The sequence below is a fragment of the Ahaetulla prasina genome, chromosome 1, assembly GCF_028640845.1.
Source record: "Ahaetulla prasina isolate Xishuangbanna chromosome 1, ASM2864084v1, whole genome shotgun sequence".
Lineage (NCBI taxonomy): Eukaryota > Metazoa > Chordata > Lepidosauria > Squamata > Colubridae > Ahaetulla > Ahaetulla prasina.
In genome coordinates, this window is record NC_080539.1 from 315,329 (window position 1) to 335,032 (window position 19,704).

The 19,704-nt window shown below is 52.3% G+C and overlaps 1 protein-coding gene across 3 annotated transcripts; it reads left to right on the forward strand.

Moving 5' to 3' along the window:
* Window positions 1-14: 14 nt before the first annotated feature.
* Window positions 15-13,873, forward strand: SERPINF2 (serpin family F member 2). 3 transcript variants are annotated; one of them, XM_058163889.1, is made up of 11 exons: window positions 15-1,401; window positions 1,739-1,823; window positions 2,096-2,152; window positions 4,213-4,567; window positions 4,953-5,096; window positions 6,062-6,265; window positions 6,431-6,573; window positions 6,797-7,001; window positions 7,316-7,600; window positions 8,539-8,620; window positions 12,274-13,873. In XM_058163889.1, exons 1-10 carry the CDS (start codon window positions 1,397-1,399, stop codon window positions 8,601-8,603), a joined length of 1,548 nt encoding a protein of 515 aa, XP_058019872.1. In that variant the 5' UTR covers window positions 15-1,396; the 3' UTR covers window positions 8,604-8,620; window positions 12,274-13,873. The 3 variants fall into 3 exon arrangements, with proteins under 3 accessions (XP_058019872.1, XP_058019873.1, XP_058019874.1); XM_058163890.1 differs by having other exon boundaries at window positions 12,277-13,873; XM_058163891.1 differs by having other exon boundaries at window positions 12,505-13,807.
* The last annotated feature ends 5,831 nt before the right edge of the window (window positions 13,874-19,704 follow it).

Genomic DNA, 19,704 nt, shown 5'->3' on the forward strand with positions numbered 1-19,704 from the left:
CTCCCCCCCCTTCCAAATGGCAAGGAGGAGCCAGAAGCCAGAAACAGCAAAAGTGCGGTCAAGGAAGATGCTGAAGCAGCCTCTCCTCTCCCCCCAACTGGGAATCAGATTCAAGGATGTGCTGGTCTGGCTGACCCGCCTTTTCTCTTCTGCCTTTGGGTGCTCCAGAGACCTTGTGGAGAAGGGGCCTGCTGTGGGTCTGCTATGGGGGAGGTCAGCCTGGCCTTGATTCCAGCCCTGGGACTGAAGTTACGAGGGATCTGAGAAGAGTGACAGGTGCAGCAGCAGCCCCACAGTCACCTGGTCAGTTTCCAGCAGCTCTGCAGTGTCCAAGGCTCATGCGGTCACTCGGTTTGCGACAAAGTCAGTGGTGAACCTGGATCTGTTTCACGACCACCCAATTTATGGCAGCTGCTGTGATTAGCTGTTAACCCTTGCAAAAAAGTTTGTAAAATAGGGCACAATTCACTTAACAACTACCTCGCTTAACAGTGGAAATTCCGCTCCCACTTACTGTAAGTCAAGGGCTGCCTGTTTGTGGAAGTGGTTTAATCCTGCCAAGCAGAAGGAGCCCCCCCCCCCTTACTTGCTGGACACAAAGTCCAGCAGGGTAATTGTGTGGAGCTCCTGCCCTTCCCTCCCTTGGGGATTGGAGTGGCTGGCTTTTAAGAGATGTTTTACTCCTAAGTGGGCCCGATCCTGCCTTCTCAAAGCTCCCCCCCAGAAACACCCCCCCCCGTACGCTCTTGGCAAAGCACAGTAGGGGGAGGCTGCCCTATTTTTACTTTAAATGCTTCCTCCAGACCCCCTGATGTCCAGAGTGAGTTAGCCAAGATGCTCTTGTCTGTTGCTGAAGCGGGGAGGACAGACGCTGCCTGAGTGCCCCAGAGATGATCATGGCCAGCTGGAGCTCCTGCAGGGCAGCCTGGAGCCCCTGGCCAAGGGGGAAGGAGCAGGTCTCACCTGCCCTGGAAAGGGATTGTGCAGGCTGTGGGGGTTGTGCAGTGGCTGCCTGGAGTGGGGGCCGTAAGGTGGAGGTGTGTTTTCTCCCCACTTGTTCAGAGGAGTTCATGAGGGGCTAAACTGGCAACAGCTGGCCCACCTTCCCCTCTCCAGAGAGGGTGCTTCCTCTAGGGCCCAGGGCTGATGCCTGTCTCCCCCCCCTCTCTGGTCAAAGGGGGAGGGACCTGGTGGGGGGTTGCATTGTCCCTAGACCTAAGATACTGAACAAATGTTTAACTGGATACCGAAAGTCAATATTTGTCTGCCAGGGGGAAGAATTTGAGGCGCAGGCGTTGCTGCTGGTTCCTGGTTAGGCTGGGGCCTCTCCCGCCCCCTTTCAGGGCCAGAGAGGGGTTGCGGCAGAGCAGTGGGGAAAAGCTGCTCAAGGAAGGAGATGAAGTAGGGGGCATCAAGAGGGTGAACTGGGGGGTGGGGAAGGGCAGGAATTCTGCCATCCTTTGGCTCCTTGGCAGTGTGGAAGTTGCTCCATTTCCTGGGTTTTGGTGACGAATCTGACTGAGGGGTACTTCCCCCCCCTCCGGAAATGTGGCACTTCCTCCCCAACTTCAGAGGGGGAGAAAGGGCCGAAAAAGAAGCCCTTTCCCCAACCAGGCTAGTTGCAGCCAGGGCTGACCCCGAGGCAAAGAGAAGGGGGGTGGGGTGGAACAGGCACCTCTGTTTGACCCCCTGGGATCCCGAGGAGCACCAGGTCAGTGCAGCCTCTTCCCTCCCGCAGCCCCCTCCTCCGCTTCCGGATGGCTCTGGTGCTCTGGACGCTGCTGGCCGCCTGCCTGCCTTCTCTGTGTGCTGGACAAGACCAGGTGAGTTGCATTCTGCTCCCCTCTAATAATCCTTCCATGTGGAAGTACATCTCTGCCCGAGGTCTGGAATCGAATCCTGGCCCCTCCCAAAGGCTGTTGTGGGCAGCATTCTTCCATTTACAGTGTTGGTGTGCCCCCCCCCCCCGTGACAGTGAGTCTCCCGAAAGCAGCTTTGCCACTCTCCGTATCCTGTTTTTGGATGCCACCTCCTGCAGAGGTAGAGCCAAAGTGGGTGACAAGAAGCTGCGGTTCATGGTGAGCTTTTCTTCCAGGCCACTCATATTCCCGACACAGGCTGGGATGAAGGTGCCCAGAGGAACACACTGCTGGTAAGGAGGGAGGCTGCTCTGCCGTGGAGGGAGGGTGCTTGGGTTGCTTCTGTGTCTGTGCGCGTAACTGATGAAACAGGTTCAAATCCTGCTTCCCCAACCTGCAAGGACGCACTGAGTTCAGCAAGGGGGCAAAACTTGACAGCTCAGCACCGAGGGCCAGGAAGTCGGAAACCTTCGCTCAGCCCTGGCTGGCAGGCATCTGTGAGGATCTCACAGGGACCCTAGAATGGGGAGACTCACTTGGGACGGAAGCCAGGGCTGGGCAGCTTTTAGTCCAGAGAAGGGGCAGAAGCAGGAAAAAGCAGGTCGGCCCTGGAGGCAAAGGTGAAACTCCTCCCAAGTGCAAAGTGCATCTTGGAGAGGAAACGGGGGAGGGGCTTTCATGCTCTGGTGGACAAGGGGGTGGTGTCCTTCTGTAGGCCAAGACCAGGCCATGGACGTCCTCCTTCAGCTGGGCATGCAGTTCCCAAAGTCTGCGGCTGCCAGTCCAGGGCAATGGGCAGAGGGTCTTGGAAGCAGGCTGGGGTGAAGACATGCAGCCATGGAGCAGGGTGGTCCTGTGGCTGGACCCGGAGTTTCTATCAAAGATCAACTCCTTGTTTCACTGAGCACAGGAGTTGGTCCTGCCAGACTTCTGTCCAAGGCCTCGGCACGCCTTGGAGCAGACCTGGCATACGTTGGATGTTAGGCGGGCCCTCCGTATTTATATCTCACGAACCTCTTCCTTTCGGAAGACTGAATCCCTGTTTGTTTCCTATCAACCGTCAACTCTTGGCCACAGGGTGACATCTTCCACGGTGGGGCGTTGGCTTAGATCATGTATAGCACGCGCTTACGAGCTTCAAGCTCTTCCGGTGCCTCGGGATAACGGCCCACTCTACTCGCAGTGCAGCTACAATGGCAGCATGGGCTACCCAGGCTTCGGTGGAGGAGATTTGTAGGGCAGCTACATGGACTTCTCCATCTCCCTTCTTACGCCACTATAGACTGGATGTATATGCATTGGCAGAGGAGGATTAAAGGCCTGGAGACTAAAACATGAATAACGGTTGCAAGAATTGGGTCTGGCTAGTCTAGAGAAAAGGACTAGGGGGGACATGATAGCAACGTTCCAGTATTTGAGGAGCTGCCACAAAGAAGAGGGAGTCAAGCTATTCTCCAAAGCACCAGAAGACCAAACAAGAAACAATGGATGGAAACTCATCAAAGAGAGAAGCAGCTTGGAATTAAGGAGAAACTTCCTAACAGTGAGGACAATTAACCAGTGGAAGGGCTTGACTCCAGAAGTTGTGGGTGCTCCATCACTGGAGGATTTTAAGAAAAGACTGGACAGCCATTTGGCTGAAAAGGGAGAGGGCAGGGGTGTCAAACTCGTGTCATCACAGCGGCGTCACATGATGTATCGCAATTTTTCCCCCCTTCGCTAAACCGAGTGTGGCCATGGCCAGAGTGTGATGCATCTGGCCCATGGGCCGCAAGTTTGACACCCCTGGCCTAGGGTCTCCTGCTTGAGTAAGGGGGCTTCAACTAGAAGACCTCCAAGGTCCCTTCCAGCTCTATTCTGGTCCGATCGCTTCTATGATGCGGGATCCATTGGTGTATCTCCTTTGAGGCCGGCTGTCCAGAGGGCTGCTTTAGACAGGCCTTCCCCTTGAAGGGTCTTGATCGCTGGGGAGGGGATCTGCCCATCCAGATGAGCTAAGATTACCACAAAAATTAACGAAAGACCAGCAATCAAGAAGTAAACAATTCCCCAGTCAGAGCCGCCAACTCAAAGAACCAAACTAAACTGGAACAACTGCCAAGAACACAGAGCAAACCACACTCTCTTTCAGCACTGATGAGGTTACCTAGTTGGGTAATGAAACATCTGGCAGAAAGCAACCAAGCTCAGAGTCCAACTTCCGGATCTTCAGGGTCTATCTGGAAAGAGGTGGTTGGGGGTCTCCAGGGCACGCAGTAACAGCAAAGACTGTGACAACCGACAAGAGGAGCTGCTCTGCACCCAGGGCTCCTGGCAGGACATTTTTCTCTCTCTTCCCCTCCCACTCTTGCAGGTCCATACTGTGGATGTCCTGTCTGAAGATGATCGGCTACCACAGGCAGGAACAGAATCCCAAAGGGCCATTCAGGACCCCACAAAGTTGTCTCCCCACTTTCCAGATGAAGCTGCTGGCCAGGGGAAGATGGTTCCGGGTGGGTCGAAAGAGCTGGGGGGCCTCCCAAATTCTCTTGAGGGAGAGGAGGAAGGCTGCCAGGACCAAGTCCTTTCCGAAAGCACGAGCCAGATCGCCTTGGCCATGAAGGCCTTAGGGGTGGACCTCCTGCGGGAGATCGAAGTCGACGACAGTAGGGGCAACACCATCCTCTCACCCCTCAGCATCAGCCTGGCCCTCGCCCACCTGGCTCTAGGTAACATTGCCCAGGAGACAACCCCCCCCCCGATTCTGAGAAGCACCCCTCAGGGAAGAGCATCCTGCAGAGGGGCAGCTGGCCTCCTCCTCCTCTCACTATTCCCAGCTGTCCCATTTGTTCTGCTGAGCTCCAGTTGCCATCAATGCAGAGATAGCCCTGCTGGACCCAGAGGAGAGTGAAAGGCCTCGATCCGTGGAAAGACTCCCCAGAAATGAACAGGGGGATGGGATGCCCTGCAGCCTCACTGTGCAGAGACACCCCCCCCTCTGGTCCAAGGAGCTCACCCGGGGGAGGGCAGGTTGGCTCCTAAGAACTGCTCCCCCACCCCCAGACTCCTTCAACCACTGCTTCCCTGGCCCAAAGTGAGCCTGGCTCGTTTCAGGGGCTGCCAACCAGACCCAGAAGCACCTCCTGGAGGTTCTGCACATGGAGTCCGTGCCCTGCCTCCACCAGGCACTGCGGGGGGTCACCCAGCACCTCCACCGGACAGCCCTCAGCATAGCTGGCCGCCTCTTCCTGGAGAAAGGTGAGGCGTCCCCCACCCCACCCCACCCCAGCAAGAGATGGTCACCCATTTCTGCCTCCATGTGTGTGTGAGAGAGTGACGGGGGTGGGCAGCCAGGATGCCGCTCTCCCTTTAGAGGCTTTTCCCCAGGGGAGAGGGAGAAGCTTTTGAGGAGAGGAAGTTTTACAATCCTATCCCTTGCAATGTTTGCCCCAGAAGGAGAGCAGGTGGGGGGGGGGGGAATGATGCCGCTGAGCCTTGACAAGGGGGCCCTAGAGAGCAACAAAAGGGCCTGAGGCATACACACCTCCCTTTGCCCATCTGCCCAGGGTGCCAGTGCCGGCTGCCAGCAATGAAATTCCAGATGCCTCTTTTGGTGCCAGGCTGCCTCAGTTGGCATTGGGGCACTTCAGGCTTTTTGCAAGAAACAGCACTTCATCTGCCTGGCCATTTCTATTGCTATACGCAGTTACTAAATGGGGGTGGTGGTGGTGTGGAGAGGACTACATAAGTGTCAGAAGACAAAGGAACGGCTTTCCCTCCTCAGGGGATTGGCCCTTTTCTCTGACCCCGGGACTTCTTCTAGATTTTGAAGGCTTTTAACATGCTTTAAACCCCTCAAATTCACTGTCAAGTTCAGGTTATAATCCGGGTATCAAAATGGCGGCTTGCTCTCCTTCTGTGCATGACGTGGCCAGAATCCCAGGAATGCAGTTCTCTGGAGAAGCCATCGTATTTCTCTTTTAAAAAGTATTTCTGCTGAAGAAGCAACATTATTTGACATGTGGCTATATAAGCAAAGTTTATTTATACACAAATAAATGCTACTCCAGCACAACAACCCTTCCCCCTAGAGTCAGGCAGGGCCCTCAGCCCATTTGGGGCCAGGGGACCAGGCATCGCAGCCTCCTCTCCAGGAATCGGGGGTGGGAGTGATGAGACACCCCCCCTTTCTGGGCCTGACTCCTGTGCCACCCCCTTCCCAGGCTTCCCGATCAAAGAGAAGTTCCTGGAGGCATCCCAGAGATTCTATGGAGCAAAGCCTGCCCTGCTTTCTGGGAACAGCCAGGCTGACCTTGAGGCCATCAACAGATGGGTGGAAGAAGCCACCAATGGGCAGATCTCCACCATGCTCACTGAGCTGCCTCCCAACATCGTGATGGTCCTGCTCAACGCAGTCTACTTCCGAGGTGAGTCTCCTGCCCGGCTGGGGTTTTGGGAAGCCGCCGTGGGCGACTTCTTCCAAGCGGGACTGGAAGCTGAAGTCCTTCAGCTCGGAGGGTGAAAAGACCAGCTTGGTGGAAGGAAAGATCACTGGCGTTTTGCTCCCTGATGTCCTCTCTGTTCTTGACCAGGGTTCTGGAAGACCAAGTTCAACCCACTTCTGACAGAGCCCAGCCTGTTCCACCTGGACGAGGAATCTGCAGTCTCTGTGGAAATGATGAAGGAACGGGACTTCCCCCTCAGCTGGTTCAGAACTGAGTCCTTGGAGGCTGAGGTAGAGGGTGGGTGGGCAAGGAGGGGGAGAGGAGCCCCCGGATATCCATGCCCCCCTGCCATGACACTGGGTGCTGCTTGCTTGCCCTGCCCAGAGGCCTCAAGAGGATGGGGGGAGGCACCGTGTGGCTCTTGCGAGGTCACCCCACAGGCTCCTGTGATTGTGCCAGCCTCACGGTCCAGGGTCTTGCCCTTTTCAGACCCTCCTCCGCTCTTTCCTCCAGGTTGCCAAGTTTCCCTTTAAGGGCAACACCTCCTTCGTGGCCATTGTCCCCAGCCTCCACCTGCGGAAGAACTTCTCTCAGGTTCTGTCAGAGGTTCTCCAGCTCGACCTGGAGAGGTTCCCCAAGGAGAGGTCTACCATGGTGAAGATGCCGAAGATGCACTTAGAGGACCACGTGGACCTCAGTGGGGCCTTGACTCGGTTAGGTGAGAGACGCCCAGACGGGGTGGGAGGCCTGCAACATGCCCCCCTGCCCAAGCTTCTTCGCATTGTTGCTGTTGAGGATAGTTTCTATTTTGCTTTCCATCCAGAGCTTCTTCCTCCTCCTCTGCCCAAAAGAAGAAAATGAGCAGGCAGGCTCTGCAGGTGAAGCCCCATTTGGGTCCCTCCAGCCTGGAGAAGCTGCAAGAGGCAGGGGAAACTTTCCTGACAGCAGCAGAGCCCGAGGGGCAAAACCCCCATTCAGTAATGGGAAAACAGCTGCTGCCACTTCAGTTGTGGTTTCCTCTCTCCCCTCCAGGTCTCGGAGAGCTCTTTTCTGCCCCAGACCTCCACCACATCACCGAGGGGCCCTTGGTGGTCTCCAGCATCCAGCACCGAGCCGCCCTGGAGCTGGCCGAAGCCGGAGTGCAGGCAGCAGCGGCCACCAGCGTGATTGCCTTCCGCTCCATCTCGGCTTTCTCCCTTGACCAGCCCTTCATCTTCATGATCACGGAGGACATCACGGGCATCCCCCTCTTCCTGGGCACCATCCGGAATCCCAGCTCCGGGGCTCCCCAGGAGAAGAAGGGCCAGGACCCCCTTGGTGAGAAGGAAGTCCTGCCTGTCGATCACAAGCTTCACCTCTGGAAGCCTTGAAGGGCCACAGAGCTACAACCCACCCACCCACCCTGGGTTCCAGACAGTCCAGCCTTCCAAAAGACCCCTCCCAATGGCTGCCCACCCAAAGCATGTCACCCTCCCAGCTGGTGTGTCAAGAAGGGGGTGGATCTCCTCCCAATCTTGAAACTGAGGTGGTGGGCCTCCCTCGGCCACTAGAATAGAATAGAATAGAATAGAATAGAATAGAATAGAATAGAATAGAATAGAATAGAATAAAAATTTTTATTGGCCAAGTGTGATTGGACACACAAGCAATTTGTCTTGGTGCATATGCTCTCAGTGTACATAAAAGAAAAGATACCTTTATCGAGGTACAACATTTACAGCACAATTGATGGTCAATATATGGGTCCTGGAGTGGAATCTGGTATCTTAGTTAGCCAGTCCCCTCCCCCAATGATTTTCCTCCACCATCCCCCATGGTTTCCTTGGCATCAGGCTGGATGCCTCACCCACATTTAGTCAGAGCGAACTCCTCCCTGCCCAAGAAGCCCCTACTCAGTCCACATTGCACACAGGGTTGTCCCCGTTCGAAAGACACCTCCCCTCGCACTGCCTCCTGTCATTATTTCAGATTCCTTGCCTCAAAAAGGATAGGATGGCAATGATGCGACAACCCTGTGAGGTTGGAATACAGACTATTAACCGGGCTGTCTTAAGAGCCTCCGAGATCATAACCCAATTCCAAATTGTCCTTTCTTTTCATGCTTCTAAAATCATAAGAGCGGATAAGATGCACGATCACACAGCTAAAGCTGAGACAAAGAGAGGAAGATTCAGCATTGAGAATTGTAAAGAAAGTAATGCAAAATAAAACTGCAAATATCAATTGCCTTTGTATCCTTCCTTCTCTGGCATCAGAGTCAGGCAGAACTCTCAAACAAGGGGCGAAGGGGACGAATGGACAGTCCTCGACTTACAACTGAACCCAACATTTCCATTGGTAAGCAAGACAGTCATTAAGTGAGTTTTGCCCCATTTTACGACTATTCTGGCCACCATTGTTAAGTGAATCCCTGAAGTTCTTAAGTTAGTCACACAGTTCTTAAGTGAATCTGGCTTCCCCATTGATTTTGCTTGCCAGAAAGTCACAAAAGGGGATCACGTGACCCCGGCACACCGCAACCATCATAAATATGAGCCAGTTGCCAAGTGTCTGAATTTTGATCCCGTGACCACGTGGAAAAGGATCATTGGTCACTGTTTTCAGTGCCATTGTAACTTTAAATGGTCACTAAACGGTTGTAAACAGAGGTTGTAAAAGGTTGTAAACAGAGGATTGCTTGCAGTCAGCAGAAGGTAGCGATGGAGACAGAACCTATACGGTGGTTCCGTCCCAGGCGCCTGATGGACCCTGAGAGGTTCCAGACGGAGCTTGGGCCATTCCCTGAGGATCTGGCCCACGGCACGACTGAGGAACTGGTTGTGGCCTGGGAACGGGCCGCGGCCGGGGCCCTGGACTGTGTCGCGCCGTTGCGGCCTCTGACCCGGCGTAGATCTCGTCCGGCCCCTTGGTTCTCCGAGGGGCTGAGGGAGATGAAACGCCGGAGAAGACGCCTAGAGAGCACCTGGAGGTCCAGTCGCTCCGAAGCTGATCGGACACTAGTTAGGACCTATTCTAGGACCTACCTAGTGGCAATGAGGGAAGCGAGGCGCTCCTACGCCTCCACCCTCATTGCGTCGGCAGATAACCGCCCGGCCACCCTGTTTCGGGTGACCCGCTCTCTCCTACATCAGGAGGTGCGGGATGACCCTTTGCAGGGACGAGGCGAGGAGTTTAGTGGTTATCTATACGATAAAATCACGTTGGTAAAGCCTGTTATTAAGAACACAGTAGCCTGCAATTACTGCAGGTTCGAGCCCGGCCAAGGTTGACTCAGCCTTCCATCCTTTATAAGGTAGGTAAAATGAGGACCCAGATTGTTGGGGGGGCAATAAGTTGACTTTGTAAAAATATACAAATAGAATGAGACTATTGCCTTATACACTGTAAGCCGCCCTGAGTCTTCGGAGAAGGGCGGGATATAAATGTAAACAAAAAAAAAAATCAAAAAAAAAATCGCTCAGCTGAGGGACGGTCTGGACCGAATTTGGGATGATCCAAGCGAGGGAGAGGAGGCACGTCTTGTTGAGTCTGTTTGGGATGAGTTTGACCCTGTGGCTCCCGAGGACGTGGACAGGTTGTTGGGGAGGCTTCACGCCACTACATGTTTACTGGACCCGTGCCCTTCCTGGCTGGTACTGGCCACTCAGGAGGTGACACGAGGCTGGCTCCAGAGGATTATCAACGCTTCCTTGTTGGAAGGGGTTTTCCCTGCCGCCTTGAAAGAGGCGGTGGTGAGACCCCTCCTCAAGAAGCCCTCTTTGGACCCAGCTATTTTGGGTAATTATCGTCCAGTCTCCAACCTTCGCTTTGTTGCGAAGGTTGTAGAGAGTGCTGTGGCGCGACAGCTGCCCCAACACCTGGATGAAGATGTCTATCTAGACCCGTTCCAGTCCGGCTTCCGACCCGGATACAGCACGGAGACAGCTTTGGTCGCATTGGTGGATGATCTCTGGAGGGCCAGGGACAGGGGATATTCCTCTGCCCTGGTCCTATTAGACCTCTCAGCGGCATTCGATACCATCGATCATGGTATCCTGCTGCGCTGGTTGGGGGGATTGGGAGTGGGAGGCACCATATATCGGGGGTTCTCCTCCTATCTCTCCGACCGGTCGCAGACGGTGTTGACAGGGGGGCAGAGGTCGACCGCGAGGGGCCTCACTTATGGGGTCCCACAAGGGTCGATTCTCTCGCCTGCTGTTCAACATCTACATGAAGCCGTTGGGTGAGATCATCAGTGGTTTCGGGGTGAGATACCAGCAGTACGCTGACGACACCCAGCTGTACTTTTCCACCCCGGACCACCCCAATGAAGTTGTTGAAGTGCTGTCCCGGTGTTTGGAAGCTGTACGGGTCTGGATGGGGAGAAACAGGCTCAAGCTTAATCCCTCCAAGACGGAGTGGCTGTGGATGCCGGCACCCCGATTCAGTCAGCTGCAGCCGCGGCTGGCTGTTGGAGGCGAGTTACTGGCCCCAAAGGATAGGGTGCGCAACTTGGGTGTCCTCCTGGATGATCGGCTGTCGTTTGAAGACCATTTGATGGCCGTCTCCAGGAGGGCCTTCCACCAGGTTCGCCTGGTTCGGCAGTTGCGCCAGTTCTGTGATCGGGAAGCCTTATGCACAGTCACTCATGCGCTCGTTACCTCTCGCTTGGATTACTGTAATGCTCTCTACATGGGGCTCCCCTTGAAGTGCACTCGGAGGCTTCAGTTAGTCAGAATGCAGCTGCGCGGGTTATAGAGGAGCTACGTAGCTCCCATGTAACACCGCTCCTCGCAGACTGCACTGGCTGCCTGTGGCCTTCCGGGTGCACTTTAAGGTGCTGGTTATGACCTTTAAATCGCTCCATGGCTTGGGACCTGGGTACTTACGGGACCGCCTGCTGTTACCACACGCCTCCCACCGACCCGTGCGCTCCCATAGAGGGACTTCTCAGGGTGCCGTCCGCCAAACAATGTCGGCTGGCGGCCCCAGGAAGGGCCTTCTCTGTGGGGCTCCCACTCTGGAGCAGGCTTCCCCGGGTTTCGCCAAATACCTGACCTTGGACATTTCGTCGCGAACTCAAGACTCATCTTTTATCCAGCGGGCTGGCTTAAATTGGGATTTTAATGTTAAATTTTATTAATTTTAAACGGGTTTTTTTTAGTATGGTAAATTTTAATTACTGGGCTAATTTAAATAAGTTTTTTAAATCGTATTTTAAACTTGTATATTGTATTGTCGGTTTTATTATGCCTGTATACCGCCCTGAGTCCTTCGGGAGAAGGGCGGTATAAAAATCAAATTAAATAAATAAATAATAAATAAATAATGGCCAGAGGGCCAGTCTCCACAGGGCACAAGAGTCAGAAGGGACTGGAGGTATTCCAGCCCAGCTGCCAAACCAATTTAGTTACTTTCAGAATATCAGGTGAGGACCAGCAGCTCAGAAGGAGCTTTAGGAAAACCTGGGAGCAGGAAGAGGAGGAAAAAATTCCCCAGCCAGCTCTGCTCTCAAACAAGGTGCTGGGAGTGATAGTCCTATGGCCCAGTTCACAACTCTTCCTTTTCCATGGTGGGGAGGAAGGCAGCCACCTTCCAACACCTACTCGTGTGGGGAAAACAGCAGCCCAAGGGCCTGGACAGGGCTGTGGCCTTTGCAGGAGGGTCAAGGGAGGCTGTGGCCCCAGCTGGCTTTGCCCGAGACTTGGAGCCGGTGGGGGTGGGTGGGCTTTACAAAGGGCCTGCCGTCTCCATTGGAGGTATTCCCCTCTCACCCAATACCCCTTCTCTGCTTGGAGAGGAGGCTCCCGTTTCTGCAAAGGTCCTCGAAGGAGGGGGGCCCAGAATGCCTTTCAACTTTTAGATTGCCTGCATTGCTTGGTCTCCAGAGGAAGGTCTGAATAAGTTGAGGTTGGAAGCCCCAAAGATGCTTCGTGGCAGCTCCACCCGGCCTTGGAGACCATCTGGGGCTCTCCAGCTAACTTGCCTGTGTCCTTTTCATAAAACCTCAGCAGACGAGGCAGGCGGAACTCCAAGAGCAGAAGGTTTCCTCCTGAGTTCAAAGGCATTATGGTTAATCAACAATCGGGGGCTTTTCCGCTGACTCTTTGGTCTTCTTCCCTGAAGGACCTGCAGGGAGTCCTCAACATAGGATCACAATTGAGCCCAACGTTTCTGTTGTTAAGTGAAACATTTGTTAAGTGACTTTTGCCCAATTTTATGACTTTTCTTACCACCGTTAGGAAGTGAATCATTGAAGTGGTTGTTAAGAGAATCTGCCTTCCTCATTGACTTTGCTTTTCAAAAAGATGATCATATGGCACACACACACACACACACACACACCCAGGACAATGAAGCGGTTGTAACACACGTGTAAGTGGATCATAAGCTTCCTAACAAACAGGAAGCAGCAGTTGAGGCTAAGCAGAATCACATCAGATACCTGTACAATTAGCACAGGGGCCTCCCCAAGGCTGTGTGCTCTTCCCACTTCTTTCTATATACCAATGACTGCGTCTCCAACGATCCATCTATTAAACTACTGAAGTTCGCAGATGACACAACAGTGATCATTCTCATTCGAGATAATGATGAATCTGCATACAGACAGGAGGTTGAACGACTCGTGGAGCAACCAAAACAATCTGGAACTGAACACACACAAAACCGTAGAAATGGTGGAAGACTTTCGGAGTAACCCTTCCATACTTCCACCTCCCACAATACTAGACAACACAGTATCAACAGTGGAGACCTTCAAATTTCTAGGTTCTATCATATCGCAAGATCTAAAATGGGCACCTAACATCAAAAACGTCATCAAAAAAGCACAATAAAGAATGTTCTTTCTGCACCAACTCAGAAAGCTCAAACTGCCCAAGGAGCTACTGATCCACTTCTACAGCGGAATTATTGAGTCTGTCATCTTCACCTCTATAACTGTCTGGTTGGTTCTGCAACCCAACAAGACACAGACACAGACTTCAGAGGATAATTAGAACTGCAGACAAAACAATGGCTACCAACCTGCCTTCCCTGAAGGACCTGTATATGGCACGAGTCAAAAAGAGGGCTGTGAAAATATTTACAGACCCCTCACATCCTGGACGTACACGAAACTCCTACCCTCAAAACAACGCTATCGAGCACTGCACACCAGAACAACTAGACACAAGAACAGTTTTTTCCCGAATGCCATCACTCTGCTAAACAAATAATTTCCTCAACACTGTCAAACTAGTTATTAAATCTGGACTACTATTAATCTCATCGTTCCCATCATCCATGTCCTTCGGCTTATGACTGTATGACTGTAACTTTTTTGCTTGCATCCTTACAATTTATATTGAGTTTCCTGATTGCTTAATTGTACCCTATGACTATCATTAAATGTTGTACCTTATGATTCTTGATGAATGTATTTTTTCTTTTACGTACACTGAGAGCATATGCACCAAGACAAATTCCTTGTGTATCCAATCACACTCGGCCAATAAAAAAATCTATTCTATTCTATTCTATTCTATTCTATTCTATTCTATTCTATTCTATTCTATTCTATTCTATTCTATTCTATTCTATTCTATTCTATTCGTACAGGCCAGTTGCCAAACATCTGACTTTTGTCCACGTGATCATGAGGATGCTGCAACGTTCATAAGTATGGGAAACTGCCAAAAGTCACTTTTTTCAATCAGTCACAAAATGAACTGTTGTAAGTTGATGACTACTTGCAATTCTGCTTGTCCCTTGCCAGAGGCAGTAGCTCCACGCTGGTCCTCCTGCAGGGTCATTGTCAGCTGTGGATTCAAATTGGTATTGGTCATGATCTGTTTCATTTGGTTCGGTTTGATCAGTTATTCGTTTCCTTAACTGATCTATGTGGCGCCCACACTCGGTTGTCGGGTAGCTCTACCATGATTTTGGGCCGTTATCTTTATTATTTGTCCTGCGACCAACTAGGGCCGTCCCCATAGTTTCGGGCCCACACCCGGTCGCCTATGCTCATTTCCTTGTCTTTTCTAGTTCCCCTTGTAACCCTCTGGTGTGTAATGGGGTTCAAGCGGTCAAGTGGGCACGGAGTTTCCGTCCCATTAGCAATTCGGCTGGGCTTTTCCGGTGGCGTGCTTGGGGTTCTGTGCTGGGCGGCTAGGAAAAGTCTATTTTGTTTGCCAGTCACCTGGCTTGAGCCTGGACAATGCCTCCTTAGCGCTCCGGACGGAACGCTCTGCAAGGCCATTCGGCGCAGGGTGGAAAGGCGAGAGGGCATGTCGGATGCCTCCTCTGCCAGGTATTCTTCAAACTGGGCTGCCGTGAATTGGGGCCCATTGTCGGACACCAGAGTGTCCGGCAACCCGTGAGTTGCGAATAGGTGGCGCAGGGTTGCGATTACTGCTTCGGCCGTGGTGGATTTCATGAGTATGATCTCCAACCATTTGAAAATGCATCACAACCACTAGGAATGTTTGGCCGTGAAAGGGCCAGCAAAATCAATGTGGATTCTTGACCAGGGCCCTTGGGGCTTTTCCCATTCTCTGACTGGGGCCGTTGGGGTAGAGGTCTGGACTCTTGGCAAGCCTGGCATTTCCCTACCCTCTCAGCAATCTCTGCGTCCATGGTGGCCACCATACATAGCTTCTAGCTAACCCTTCATCCTTCGATCCCTGGGTGACCTCGTGGAGGTCCAATACCTTTCCCTTAACTTTTCAGGAATTATTACGATCACCCCATAACAGGCACCCCTTGAGCCGAGAGCTCATCTCGTTTTAACAAATTCTTTGAACCGTTGCCCGCGCGGGCCACCTCTCTGTACCCAACCGAGTACAGTCCTTAACACAATGTCCGGTATGATGCCCGAGCCACTTCCTTAGATGTGACTGGGCCAGAGTCAAGAGTCAATAAGTAGGATGGGCGTCCCGGAGTGGGGTCTTGATCGCCCCTGGTAGTGGGCATCAATGCATGCCCCACTTCTTTCCTGGTCGATGCTGCAGCTTGTAGCAGTAAGCGGCTAAGAATATAGTCCATCGGGTCAAGCGTGGCGAAAGTGCCACAGGCGTTGGTGATCGCCAGCCAGTATCCTAGTAGCGGTCTGTGGTCAGTCACGATTTCAAAATTCCGCCCAAAGACATACTCGTGGAATTTTTGACCCCTGACACAATGGCTAGTGCTTCTTTGTCTAATGGCTGTAGTTCCTCTCTGGGAGGACATCGTTCTGAGTAGAACGCTATAGGGGCTTCTGTGCCGTTTGAAGTCTATGGCTGAGTACAGCCCCACCCCATAAGGGAGGCATCGCAAACCAGCACTAGGGGTAATGAGTCGTGATATTGGATGAGCAGGCTATCACTTGAGAGCAGGTTCTTTACTGCTTCAAAAGCCCTATTTTCTGACTTTCCCCAAGACCAAACAGTATTTTTTCCTAAGAGCCTATGCAGCGGTTCCGCATAGCAGTTGCTTTGTTCTTTAAAAGACCGCGTAAAATTAACCAATCCCAGGAATGCCTGCAGCTCTGCTTTGTTTTTGGGCGCTGGAGCCTTCTAATTGCCTTACCCTTGCTCTCAGTAGGGTGAATTCCTTTCTTGTCTATCCGGTAGCCCAAGAAATCGACGGATTCGACCCCGATCTGGCATTTGTTTGTCTTGACTTTTAATCCGGCTGTCCGGAAAATGCTCAAGACCTTTCTTAACGCTCCCCAATTCCTCCATGTTTTCCCTGAAATTAGGACATCATCAGTAGGAACTACCCTGGGAGCCCCTGCAGTAGTCGTTCCATCAGGTTTTGGAACAGCCCTGGTGCCACACTGACCCCAAATTGTAATCGGGTGCACTTGAAGGCCCCCTGTGCGTCACAATCGTTTGGGCTTGGCTGTGCGGGCGTCTACTGGCAGTTGTTGGTAGGCTTGGGCCAAGTCTAACTGCAAAGACTTGCCCTTGCCCCAAAGAGTGCAATAAGTGTTGCACCACGGAACCGGTAAGCGCTTTTCTGTAAGGCTTTGTTAAGCGTCGCCTTGTAGTCAGCGCAAATTCTAATTGACCCGTCCGGTTTTATGGGGTGACGATTGGCGTCTCCCACTTTGCGTGATCGACTGGCACCAAAATCCCTGATTAATGAGCTTATCCAGCTCCTTATCGATTTTTGGTTTTAGGGCAAAGGACTCTCCTCGCCTTAAGCCTAATGGGGCTACCTGGGGTCTAAGTTGAAGGAAATAGGGGTCCCCTTGTACTTGCCCAGGCAGTCCTTGAAGACATCTTGAACTCGTTAAAGAGAATGTCTTTCAGGTTACAGTCACTTCTGTAGATGCCAGTCACTCCCATGCCCAGGGCACGAAACCAGTCTAGTCCCAACAGACTGGGCAGAGTTCCTTCGCGATCGTGATGGGCAGGGTCTTTTTATGTGGACCGTACTGACTCGGACGGAGGTGGTCCCTCGAACAGGGATCGATTCCCTGGTAGTCGTGGACTCGTGGCCGTTGTGCTTGCAGGTGGCGCTTGGCGACGGACGGCAGCGACTTCGCCAAAGTGTCCCAGGACATGATGGTGATCGCTGATCCGTGTCTACTTCAAGCCGGCACCGTACTCCCTCTATTTTGGCTTGGTGAAGATCTTCTTCTCCACTTTGGTGGCGGCCTATGACCACAGTTGTTTGGTTGGAATCGCGCCTTTTTGTTTGAGCCAATCGCGGGTCCTTGCCGATTCAGCGCTCTGATTGGCCGATTTGAATTTTCGGCGGAAGGTTGGGCGCTCGACAAACTTGAGCTAGGTGCCCTTTCTTCCCACACCGCCGACATGTCGCGTCTTTAAACTTGCAGCGTTGGCGCTGGTGTTGACCCCTCAGCTTCCGCGTGATTCGTCTCGGTCCCCTTTGTCGCGTTTTCGGTGCGGCAGACCCCTTCCTCATCTTCACCGTCGGATTCGGTCTGAACCTCCTCCTGGTGCACGGAGTTGCCTTCGCTCGCCTTTTGTGGGACCGGCTTCTGCAGCGTCTCTGCCGCTTGGGATGACATTTCATGTGCTCTGGCCGTCCAGAGCGTTGGCTAGCAGGTTGCTCTTTGCCAGCAGCCGTCGCCGCAATCGGATGTCTTTGACCCCTCGGATGAGTTGCTCGAGCACCTCGTCTAGGTCACGTATCCGCAGTCCTTGGCGCCTTCTTAGGCGGCCATGTAGTCACCGATGGATTCGCCTCCATCTGCCTTCTCTCCAATTCAAACCGCGCCACGTATTTGGGCGTGGTGCTGGTTCTTAGTAAAGTCTGCAGAGTTGGCCACGACACCGACTGTATCGGCGTTGGCTCTGCCAGGGCTTCCGCGATGTCGATGACCTCCGGACCGCAGTGGCTTAGGAAATAAGCCCTCTTTCGGTTATCTGGAACTCCGTGCAGTTCGTTGGCTTCTAGAAAGCTTTCGAAACGGGTCATATACGTTCCCCATTTCTCTTTGGCCGGGTCAAACGGTGCGGGCGGAGTGTAACTGGCCATCTCCGCTTTTCTGCCCTGGGTTTGCTGGGTTCGGTTCTATCGTGCGTGCTCAGCTCGGTTCTGGTTCTCCTTAGCCTCGAGATCCCACCTTCGTCGCCAATGTTAAGTTCGGGAAGTAACGAGGCTGGAGACCAGGGTAGTGACAACAGCTCTTTAATATAGGGTGAACCCAGCAACAGGCTGGGGGAAAAACCTCTCCTTTTATACAGTTCTGCTGGAGGCTTCGTCCAATCAGCAACGTGCTGATTTCCCGCTCAAATATTTAAAGGTACAACATGAATACATAACAGGCACCTAACATCAAAAACGTCATCAAAAAAGCACAATAAAGAATGTTCTTTCTGCACCAACTCAGAAAGCTCAAACTGCCCAAGGAGCTACTGATCCACTTCTACAGCGGAATTATTGAGTCTGTCATCTTCACCTCTATAACTGTCTGGTTGGTTCTGCAACCCAACAAGACACAGACACAGACTTCAGAGGATAATTAGAACTGCAGACAAAACAATGGCTACCAACCTGCCTTCCCTGAAGGACCTGTATATGGCACGAGTCAAAAAGAGGGCTGTGAAAATATTTACAGACCCCTCACATCCTGGACGTACACGAAACTCCTACCCTCAAAACAACGCTATCGAGCACTGCACACCAGAACAACTAGACACAAGAACAGTTTTTTCCCGAATGCCATCACTCTGCTAAACAAATAATTCCCTCAACACTGTCAAACTAGTTATTAAATCTGGACTACTATTAATCTCATCGTTCCCATCATCCATGTCCTCGGCTTATGACTGTATGACTGTAACTTTTTTGCTTGCATCCTTACAATTTATATTGAGTTTCCTGATTGCTTAATTGTACCCTATGACTATCATTAAATGTTGTACCTTATGATTCTTGATGAATGTATTTTTTCTTTTACGTACACTGAGAGCATATGCACCAAGACAAATTCCTTGTGTATCCAATCACACTCGGCCAATAAAAAAATCTATTCTATTCTATTCTATTCTATTCTATTCTATTCTATTCTATTCTATTCTATTCTATTCTATTCTATTCTATTCGTACAGGCCAGTTGCCAAACATCTGACTTTTGTCCACGTGATCATGAGGATGCTGCAACGTTCATAAGTATGGGAAACTGCCAAAAGTCACTTTTTTCAATCAGTCACAAAATGAACTGTTGTAAGTTGATGACTACTTGCAATTCTGCTTGTCCCTTGCCAGAGGCAGTAGCTCCACGGCTGGTCCTCCTGCAGGGTTGCTGTTCTCCAAGGTGCAGTCCAGGAGGCCATTTTCCATGGGCAAATAAACACTGCCCCCCCAACCTGAACCCCGTCTAGAGGGCCAGTAGGCTCTAGGGGGATTGGGGCAAATGTGGCAGGGCTCCAGCTCTCCAGAGGCAGCCAGGAGCCCCCAGGAAGCTCTTAGGCCAGCTGCTGTCATCTCACAGCAGGAGAGTCCAGGCACTCTTCTCTCTTGGGGCCCCTTAAACGATCGGCCTTCACCCCAGGCCTCCTGGGATGGCCCATCTTGCACCCACGCCCACCCTGGACTGCCCTGTCTGCGAGATTTGATGGGATCCCGTGTCCTGACTCGATCTTGGCATACTCAGTTGGGTTTCCCATGCAGAAAGTCTCTTTGGAGCCCAGCCCCAAAGCAAGAAACTCCACCAAAACACCTTCCCTTCCCGAGGCCTGGAACTGGAGGGCTCTAGGCAGCGGTCCAACAGGTGACGCTTGGCTTTTTCCTTTAGTCTTGTGCCAGGTCAGAAGCAGATTTCTTCAGTAACTAGGTTTAACGTTTTTGCAAACCCAACCCTGACTGAAACAGCCCAAGGCCTAGTTCCAACTTCTTTAAACTGGCCATTTTCCAACTAAAACTATTTGGACAGTGTAAGAGGGCTGTGTGATCTGGCTCCCCCTGGATTCTGACCAACCCTCTCGCCTGGCTGACAGAGGGAC

Bases quoted from the DNA above. Each gene is read 5' to 3' on its own strand.
- SERPINF2 (XM_058163889.1), top strand. The intron at 6,266-6,430 runs GTGAGTCTCCTG...GTTCTTGACCAG, and splicing joins CAACGCAGTCTACTTCCGAG to GGTTCTGGAAGACCAAGTTC. The intron at 6,574-6,796 runs GTAGAGGGTGGG...TCTTTCCTCCAG, and splicing joins CTGAGTCCTTGGAGGCTGAG to GTTGCCAAGTTTCCCTTTAA.